General features: G+C 44.3%; 1 protein-coding gene across 1 annotated transcript; it reads left to right on the top strand.

The window, feature by feature from the left end:
- Positions 1–3,853: 3,853 nt before the first annotated feature.
- Positions 3,854–4,412, top strand: LOC135805024 (small ribosomal subunit protein uS9-like). Its single transcript, XM_065319013.1, has one exon. The coding sequence runs from the start codon at positions 3,869–3,871 to the stop codon at positions 4,355–4,357; it is 489 nt and encodes a 162-aa protein (XP_065175085.1). The 5' UTR covers positions 3,854–3,868; the 3' UTR covers positions 4,358–4,412.
- Positions 4,413–10,397: the final 5,985 nt, after the last annotated feature.

Raw genomic sequence — 10,397 nt, 5'->3', positions numbered from 1 at the left:
CGTTCTCTGGCGGTTTCCGTGTGTGTGTGTGTGCATGTACAAATCAGCAGTGGCGTAAGTGTCTGCTGCTTCCTGTAATTGTGTACATGCAATGCTTGTGTTGCACGACAATATAGTATGTGTATCGTATCCGCATGTTTTTCACTTTGGGTGGCATACTACACTGTAGTACGTTCTCCGTTTGTGGATTGTGGCATACTGTAGAGGCAGACAATTTCGTCGGTGAATAATTTCGTCCAACTCCAAAGAAAAGGAGTTCGTCCATGGATCATAAGAGTGTATAGAAAAGCTGGGCAAATCGACATTAGTCCTACATTTAATTTAGTCCAAAAGCTCCTTGGACGAAAAAGACGAAATTAAATTCCAGACGAATATTTCTGCTTATACAGTACCCCAAAGGTCTCCAAGGAGCATCATCAGTGCACCTGTACCATATGGCACAGTTCATGTCATGTTGGTTCTGAGCATTCCATCGCATGATGCAACCTCTCTCTCTCTCTCTCTCTCTCATCTTCAATCTTGGCTGGGCCAAATACATCCCCCCCCCCCCCCTTTTTAACAAGGGATGCCGCCGGCACCGTGAAATATGGCAAGAATATATGTGTCACTGTTGGTCTTGCAATGTGGCAATGTACTGTAGTGACTATCATAGAGCCTTACATGTGTACTTCCTCCAGAAGCAAAACTTCGTGACTTTTCTATTCACATTCAGACCTACTTGTAGAAGTTCTTGTGCTCAAGAAATTCGGTTCAGTGGAACAAAACACTTCGAGAAAATGAATGGATGTACTTGCTTGAAGTATGTATACTATTATACCAAATATTTTCGCACAGCTTCAGTTTCACTTGGAATCATCGTCACTCGATTCCTCAGAGCTTCATTTTCAACCATTGACAGGTTGATCAAAGTGCGTTACCGGGCATAGACTGCTTTAGATGTGCCTGTGCCAGGTCTGGCGCCACTGGTACGGCGAGTATTATTATTTATTTTTATTCGGGTCATGGCCGTGCCAGTTTTTTAGCCCGAAATTATTCTTATTCTCCATTATCCGGTGGCTTGATGTTCTTTTACAAGCTGAGCTGAAACAACCGTCTGTGATGCATAGAAATGCACCATCCCACGACACTGAAGCCGTGTGTGGGTGAGTGATCGGCCCTGTAGCCGTCTCACCCTTCAGAAGCTGGCTTCCGGGCCTGTATGCTAAAGGGTCGTGTTTCTGTACATGCAGCTCCGTGATGGCGGCGAACGTCAGCTGGAACTGGCGTCATAAACGCATTTTAACTTTCACGTACAGTGACGTACTGTTGGTACTGGTAGTGCCTGGGCAGTTGTGTTAATCTTGGTGTTCATATGAAGTATTTTGCGATCAGCATGATGATAATAATTATTATTATGATGAATGATGATCGTGAATCGTGATACCACTGAGTACATATCCTGGAAGTAAAAGTGTGGACTTGTAGATGTGTGTATCATGCATGGCATCAAGAATACAGGAAAAGTCCTGGCATACTACAAACTCCCCAGATCTGGGCACTTTTCTGATCAGTCTCGCGTCATAAATTTGTCTTTAAGTCGTTACTTCAGCTGCTAGTAGATCAATATAGAAGTCCACCTACTAGTACGTAAACCTTGCTTGCACGCAATCAGTGTGATTGTGCATGTATGTTCCAAGTTACGGGCAGTGTATCACGCCTGGGATAAGGGGAGTACAGTCATGTACTGTCGACCCCTGGTACTACGAACACCCCCGTGCAGGAGAATTAGCCCTTTTTATAGCCAGAGTTTTTCTAGTAGAACCGTGATGCACTCCCACCATACAAGCAACACGTCATGATTGCCGTCATGTGACCCATGTCGGACTGTATGAGTGCACTTGGTTTACATCAGGGAGTGCTCAGTAGTCTGGTAGTACAATACCGGTATTGTACTACTCTCTGGTTTACATGCATGCAGCCCTACATGATTTTTTTTTACTTCAATAACACTGCACCACCGGGAAAGGGAAAATGGGAGAACTTGACTGAAAAGGACAGTGAATATAGAACAAAGGGAAGGCGGCGTGCTGCAGGGTAGCAGCGTTGACTGTGTTGGTGAGTCTGGAGGCACTCCACTGACCCACATTGGTCTCAGCATCGGCATGCTACGAGAGCACCACGAGAGCACCAGACATCGATTGATTGTTTTACTTTTATAGCTTTATTTTAATTTAAATGATTGTCCAAAGGCTGCGGAAGCCTATCGAGGCTCTCCTGTGTAAGGAAAGAGGAGGAAGAGAGGAAGACATCAGTGGTTCATTATGAAGGAGAGCCCCTCGATAGGCCTCTGTGGCCTTTAGAGACAATCCTCAAAAATAAAAATCAATCAATCAGTGAACGAAAACTGTTCCTTTCATTTGTACTCATACTCAGTGTTGTCTTGGCTGAAGGATACCACAGTTATCCGGACACTGAACTTTCAGTCTACCGGTCACCCTTTGGATGAATTTCAGTGGAAACCATGTGTATTACTACTCTTGAGTCACTCGTTGTGCAAATAGTGACGCCATATCATGTGACCATATCTTGATGATGGCATTTCGCGGGCCATCAAACGATGTGACTGAAGTTCGGAGTTACGGACAGTTTCGAAGTTATGGGCCGTGAGTCGGAGTCGGTCCCGAATAAACGAGGTATGAGTGTACATCAGGGAGTCGTCAAATGGTATTTGACGATTCCCTAGTGTACTTATACATATACTCGTACAACTTACAAGGGTCAATATTTTTTTGCCACAATGGTTCACAAAATTCGTCATCATGAATTACGTGTTGTAATTCTCGTTCAGTCACAGTAATGTGTTACGCATACATAGTATAGTATGGCTCCGCACAGTGAGTGGATAGAGTCCCCATACCAGCTCTTGTCAGTGCAGGAGCCAACACTGTGAGTGTTGACTGTTGTGCACAATGGATGCATGGCAAGGCGACTTGGCAGTCCACTTGAGGGTATCATTGAAACATGAGGATATCTTGAATCAGCTCCGAAATGTTGCATTGAGCAAGAGAGTATGTTGTTGAGCAAGAGAGAACAACCCCACAACATGCGTACATGTCATGTAGTGGACACAGGTTCTCTCGCTCAATACATGATGTACAACATTTCGGAGCTGATTCGAGAATAACTCATGTTTATACCCTCAAGTTAGTGGACTGCTAAGCCACCTTCCCATCCATCCATTCCCAGCCTGAATCTTATGGTCAAGCGTATTCTCATAGTCCAGTGTCTAATCACTACCTTTTTGTTACTGGGTCGAGAACGATGTCGTCGTTATCAATAAAATTATGATCATCATTCATAATTATTTTGCAACACAAAGCTTCTGCAGCTAGCTGTATTCAAATAATAAAAATGGGAAGTTGCAATAAATTATTTACTTTCGTGAAGACAATTCGGCTGTTTTTCGCAGAACGCATTCGCTGTGTCCATCCTCCGGTGGTGCCTGTGATACTAGTAATTACTAGTTCGCAGTCTGGATATCAATACGTGCTGAACGAGACAAAGAAAACACCTACACTACCTTGCACGTCTTTTTGTTGGACTGTTTAGCTCAGGCCACACCACTGCCCGGACCCTTTTACTCTGGAGTATTTTGAAGTGTTTCATAAAAATTCATGCTCCTTTTGGTTGGTTTGGGTAGCCCATCTCACGCCGTGACTCGTTTTTTTTGTGGGTAATATTTGTGTTTTTATGCAAGAACACTGATGTTGTCCTGCGAACGATTCAGGATCTAGGCCTAATACCGATTTACCACGGATTGTGCGTGAAAAGACAAATAACTTTTCAGGTTTGGGAGTTTTTTGGAGGTCTTGCGCATGCGGACTGCTATATGATATGGCACACAGAGATTCCCTTCCTCTTTCCAGCTCGGCCAGCTACCATCATGGCTGCTCAACAAAACTACGTTCAGGTTTTTGGACGCAAGAAGACGGCCACTGCCGTTGCCTTCTGCAAAGCTGGCAATGGTATGATTAAGATCAATGGTGTCCCTTTGGACTTGGTCTCACCTCAGTCGCTCCGATACAAGGTCAAGGAGCCTGTCCTATTGTTGGGCAAAGAAAAATTTGAGGGAGTCGACATTCGCGTCCGTGTCCGTGGTGGTGGTCATGTTTCCCAGATCTATGCCATCCGTCAGGCAATTTCAAAGTCACTGGTCGCATACTACCAGAAGTTCGTCGACGAGGCAATGAAGAAGGAGATCAAGGACATCCTCACACAGTACGACCGAACCCTGTTGGTGGCTGATCCACGCCGATGCGAGCCCAAGAAGTTTGGTGGTCCAGGTGCTCGTGCTCGCTACCAGAAGTCCTACCGTTAATCTTCATTTTGTTATACTGGCAAACGCTGGTGTTTCAATAAATATTGGAAAAGAGTATCCTGGCCCAGAGTGTAATTGTAAGTGTGTTTTGTGCGAAAAATGCATGATTTTTGCGTGACTGTACTTGAAAATTATTACGAATAATGAAACAATAGAAGCATCTACTATGAAGGCAATGCAAGTTACATGCGGGACGTGGGTGAACCCAATAAATGCTAATGGTGTTCTGCACTACAATTGCATGTTCCTGTAATCCAAGTTGTGGTGTATTCATCGTACAGTGATTCCGGTATGTGCGTGTACTAGTACCCCCTTCCGGCACATGCGTACAAGAGTACAGAACCTAGATATTGAGTCCTTGCCGACATCCACATGTTATGCATACATTGTATCCGTGGTTCACTATAATATTGGTTCGGCGAAATACGGTAGCATTGCGTCCGGGAATTTTGTTTCCAAAGGCTGGGATGAGAGCAATTTGGCCGCTTTTATCTTCTCGCACTAGGCATGTTATCCAGGATTTGATATACACTAGTGCTACCCAATGAAATCCAGTTGCGTCACTCAAGTTTGTGCCTTGAATCATTTAGCAGCCCAGTGTTCGCAGGTCTATGGCTTTGCAACGCCCTGCGCGTACTGCAGTGACGCTACTGGATTTCATTGAGGAGCACTATAGCGATGTACTTGTGTACAATAATTGTGAAACAGAAGCTGTACCCTATTCCAGTACAGAGTCGCGCGCCCAAGAACGTTGTTCCCAAGGGGTTAGCCTGGGACGTTCTTATTTTTCAAGTATCTGGCTGCGTTCTTATAGCACATTCTTAGAAACAATCCGTACTGGATCATTATTTATCCGACAAGCTGCCAGAAAACAAACACCGCCGCTCTTAACTTTAGGCTGTGGCGTTCTTAGTATTTCAGGCTCGACGTTCTTGGGCTCCACGTTCTTCAGCCCGCAACTCTACTGTACAACAACAAAGCCAATGCCTTAATTTTAGGATGTGGCATTCTTCGGATTTCAAGCTGGGGGTTCGATGGCTCCATGTTCTTTGGCGTTTGACTTTACTGTGCAGTTAGGATTTGTGTTAGGGCCCATTCATACTAAGCCCAAAACGTGGCGTACGTCAAGTTTTGTCCGGATAGCCATGACAACATGGAACGTGGTAGGAAAATCGTACCCGTGATACGAAAATGTGGATTACGTATGCAGACCCTGTACCGAGGTTCGTTCTGTTGTTCCCAGCTGTTTGTATCCAAAAGAAGCTGTGCGCACAGCTGTACAGTAGAGTCACGCGCCCAAGAACGTAGTTCCCAAGGGGTTAGCCTGGGACGTTCTTATTTTGTCAGCAATCTGGCTGCGTTCTTATGGCACGTTCTTAGAAACAATCCGTCCTCTATCATGTGTATCTCATGTATGTATAACTCATAATCACAAGGTGATCGTAGAGGCATTAATCAGTGAGAGAATTGTGAATGATGTCTCTGAATACAACTCGTGTGCTGCATGCGTGTAACCCATCGCGCGGTGGGTTTCCCGTACGCGAAAAAGTTGAGTTCAGATCAACTTTTTCGCGACGCGTTTCCCGTACGCGACATGAAGTATGAATCGGGCTTAAGGCTGTGGCGTTCTTAGAATTTCAGGCTGGACGTTCTTGGGTTCCACGTTCTTCAGCGCGCGACTCTACTGTATACGTGCCTTTTTGTATTCAGCTGCATGAAACGCCTGTCAGTACATCGTATTTCAAAACGTGACGGGTATTGTAACGTGTAATGTATTGTATGAGCGAAGTCTGACGGTTGATATGTGTGCGAATAAGTACTGGTACATGTACATCATAGGTCGCGGACCGAACAACATTGTTTCTCAGTAGTCCGGCTGGGACGTTCTTACACACGCATGGTACTGGATTGTGTATAAACTAGGGCTGAAACGATTATACCGAATAATCGAGTACTCGTTTGATAACTCTAACAATCGAGCAATCGTTTAGATTACCGATTACGATTATTTTGCGTTTTTTAAATTTCTGTCCAGAAAGTACTGTAAACCCTCGTTTTGTGAAGTTTGAATCAGTTTCCGCTTGAGTAGTATGCAGTTGCCAGGGGTATGGTTCATGTTCTGAGGTTAAATATTGACTTCAAAACTGCCATGTTTCGGAGCTACCCTTTCACTAATGCAGATTTGTTGGTATTAGAGAGGTTCCGCATAACGTAATTACGTTAGTAAAAAACGTAGTCGATCTACGGAAAGTCGTACGTAAACTTCATGTGCATCTGTATTCCGCCATACGGAGTTTTCAAATCACGTAGCTGCCCTTGGCAACTCCGAACGAGGCAGTGTACGACCAGATCGACCTGGGGAGAGAGTCATAAATTTGTACCTCAATCCACTTACGGACCAGCTACGTTATCAGAGCCCTATCTACGTACTCTACGTAGACAACTTTCCGTAAGTAGAGTGCAAACTCGCGAATTCACTGGTTTTCCCCGCCCACTAACGTAAGTTGCTCAACTTTACGTAGTGCGGAACCTCTCTATTATGAAGGCATAGTTTGTGGAAACAGAGTAACGTTTGCACAGAATTATGACTCTATTTGCTAACGATTATAATCGATTACTCGATCGTTAAGCTAAAGAGTAATCAATACGTGAAAATCCACGATCGTTTCAGCCCTAGTATAAACTATGTAGCGTACAGGTATGTAACAAAAGCACATGGCTACATTTATTGGATCTTGTTGAAAACACAAGTTTTTATAATGCAGCCCTGGGTTCGTCTTGAATATAGTCGCTGTCTTCTTTGCCACACTGTTTTGTGAGGATTGACTGTTGTTGACACCCAGTGTAATTGTCCTTGGCTCTGCCCTGCCACTTCGGTATATCGTTTGCTAGAAAGTTACTGTATGTAGCTTCTTTGGCTGCCGAAAGCTTGTCCTTTTAGTTAGTGCGTAAATGTGTTTGACACGGTTTTGTGCTTCTTCATGGACGTCTCGTGTGTTTGCATGCCATAAATTCATGTCTAAAAGCCAATGCCTGCATTGTATATCGTGAAAAAGAGGACATAACTAAACAAAGTGTTCAACTCTGATCTCCAAGCTGTGGGTGCCTGGTGTGGCACGCTGCCTTCACTACAATGTCATAGTGAAATGTTGATCAAGCTGACTGGACAAACCGTAGCAGATCAATAGTGTAGTACGCCAGCTGAATCTCCTGTTGTGCGTACGTAATGTGGGTAGTGCGCCACGGCAGACCCCATGTGCAGAGTTGTTATCATCAATGCCCAATGGACGAACCATTTGCAGCCTGTTTACTTCGTGATAGTTACACAAACTGTGCAGTTGTGTTATAATCATTCCTTTTATCCCTGATATAGTGTGTGTGTACGCGTGCGCATACCTAGTCGTTGGAATGATGTATGCTGATGGGCAGAGGCACTGAGCAAAGGTGTATTATTGATTTATTGTTTCCTTGAACTTTTCGTTCTGTACTTATTTATGTTCTTTCTGGTCCAGTGATGCACCACTACTTCATGCTCATTTCTCTTGTACTTATTAATTATTGCGCACACTTTTGCTTCATTCCCTCGCAATATTGTTCTTGTCGTATCAATCCACCTTCTTTCTTGGGCCTACTTCTATTGTCTATACCCAATGGGGTCCATCTCCTTTCTGTGCACCAGTTGCGCTTCACGCTGCTTGCATTACAGCATACAGCTTCAAAAGCTTCCTAGGCCCTGTCGAAAATGATTTTTGAGCAGAAGCAAGGTCCTGCGGGTATTATTTACTGGTAGAGTTTGCACTGGGACACGGCTGAATGCGGTGTTTATTTTTTTGCATCAGTACATAGCAGGACCCAGGCAATTTACATAAACATACATACAACATAACAGGTCCTACACTGGGCAAGATCACAGTTGCTTTACTCTAGTTATTGGCCGTAGATCCCGATTGTAACACATCCTGCAGTTTATTTTTATTCATGCGATCTCTTTTGTTTTTGCTTCCGTCTTCCATTCTGTATGTAGAATGTTGTTTTTGTGACATTCTAGACTGCTGATGAGCAGAGAAATGTTACATGTACCATCTTTTTGTCCTATGCCTTTTTATTTTTTCGTCTTTCTCTTCACAAGTGCCAGTGCCTCTGCCTACAGTTCACACTAGCTTTCTTGACTCGGTTTGTGCGTTGTTGTAGTATGTGGAAGTTGGTGCTGTGCCAACATGTTATACACCACGGAGTTGCTAATTGTAGCGAGTAAATTTTTAGCGTTTTCTGGATCTGTACCAATTTGCGATGAAGTAATTTAGCGATCCGAGCTTCAAAGAAATGGCTAGAATGACTAGTCTAGTACTGTCCTGTACATGCTAAATTTCGATTGGTTTGGATAAACTTTAGTGAAAACACTCCTTGCTAAAAAAAAAAAACTCTTGCTTGCTATTAAAAGGCCATGTAAATATAGATTGTTTATCGTCAGATTTTCCCGAGAAATCGGCCGGACGGGAGGTTTTTAATTTTATTTTTTATTATGCATTTATGGCTGTAGGGCAGGTGTTCGCAACCCCAGAGGATAATGGAAAGTGGAACAACCAACGTTACGTAGAAAAAACGAAGAAAATCAGGCAGCTTTAATATGATCAGTTTCACTTTTCAAGCCCATAGCAACTAAGTTATGGTTTAGTCTGTGGACTTGACCTTTGAAAATCTACGGCCATGCTGATTAGAGGCTGTACACCGCAGTACATACAGTACATTTACCAGTATTAAAAAATAAAATAATTCGGCGGGGAGGGTGAAAATTTGGGGCGGGCGCGGACGATAAGGCCGTCATCACACCACGTTCTCCGACTCCCGTTTACGTCTATGGTGAAAAAACCAAAACGGGTGGTCGTGTCATCAGACAGGCACAGTTCTTGACGCGTACACGCAGTCAGGTTTTTGGAGAAATTTGAACCCACGTACATCGAAGTACAGGGTCGCTCGGAAAAAGGCTGGGGGAGATACGCACGTTCATACAAAAAAGTCGTATACAGTCGTCCCTCTCTAATCCGGCATTTGTTTATCCGGAACCCTTGCCAACCGGCGCACTTTCTGACGAAACCTATTTTTTCGTTCAATTCCTACATCTTAATCCGGCACTTGAATTCCGCCTCCGGCAGTGACTTTTTGAAACGAATCGCTCAAACTGCACGTAGTTTGATTTCATAATCCGGCAGTCGTAAATCGCGTACCGTACAGGTGCACTCCTTGCCAGGCCAGGCTAGGCTTGTCCAGGAGACAACGGCAGTCAACCATACTTTCTTATTTTAGCAAGGAGTAGTGTCCTGCCAATTTTCAGGTGTGTGTGTGTGTGTGTGCAAGAGTACATGTGAACATGTTCTCTGTTTTACTTTATCACTTTATCACTGTGTATATTCCCGGAGAGCAATTGAGAATATAAAGCCGTGCACCAAATACTTGGGTCGACACGGAAAACCCTGCGTTTTGACGTACATATGATACATGCATGCAATTGGGTAGGGCCGGGTCAGAGGGCAGGATTTCTTAATCCAGCACCCTCGTTAATCCAGCAGAAAACGCCGAAGCAAAAGGTGCCGGATTAGAGAGGGACGACTGTACCATGTCTACGTCTCCCGTTTCCTCTGCTCCCGTTTTCACCCCGTATACGGATCATCATGACAACCGACCAAAAACTCCTAACGTGGACGTAGACGCAGCGCTTTGTACCATGGTGTGATGACAGCCTTAACAATCAATTTTTTTACTTGGCCTAATAGGGGATTCACACACACACGGCCCGGGGTACGGCAAGAGTACATCTGTCCCCTTGGAAAAACGCGATTCCGCGGCTGCGGCAAATTTCGCAGAAGTTGCCATCATCCGCGGAAATCACGGAATCCACACTTTTGCCCGCGGAATCTGAATTTTTTAGGTTATATTACTACTCAGAAAGCAGCAGAAAACTACTTTGCGCTCTGTTTTGAGCACATTTCTCTTGCCAGTGCAGGTCTCTCCAAGATTCTTCACTCTTATTCAGTTTGTGACT

Source organism: Sycon ciliatum, chromosome 1, assembly GCF_964019385.1.
Source record: "Sycon ciliatum chromosome 1, ocSycCili1.1, whole genome shotgun sequence".
Lineage (NCBI taxonomy): Eukaryota > Metazoa > Porifera > Calcarea > Leucosolenida > Sycettidae > Sycon > Sycon ciliatum.
The sequence above is the reverse complement of the archived record's forward strand: the minus strand, read 5'-3'. Positions and strand labels throughout refer to the sequence as shown.

Excerpts from the sequence above, each read along its gene's own strand:
- LOC135805024 (XM_065319013.1), top strand. The coding sequence starts at position 3,869 with ATGATATGGCACACAGAGATTCCCTTCCTCTTTCCAGCTCGGCCAGCT.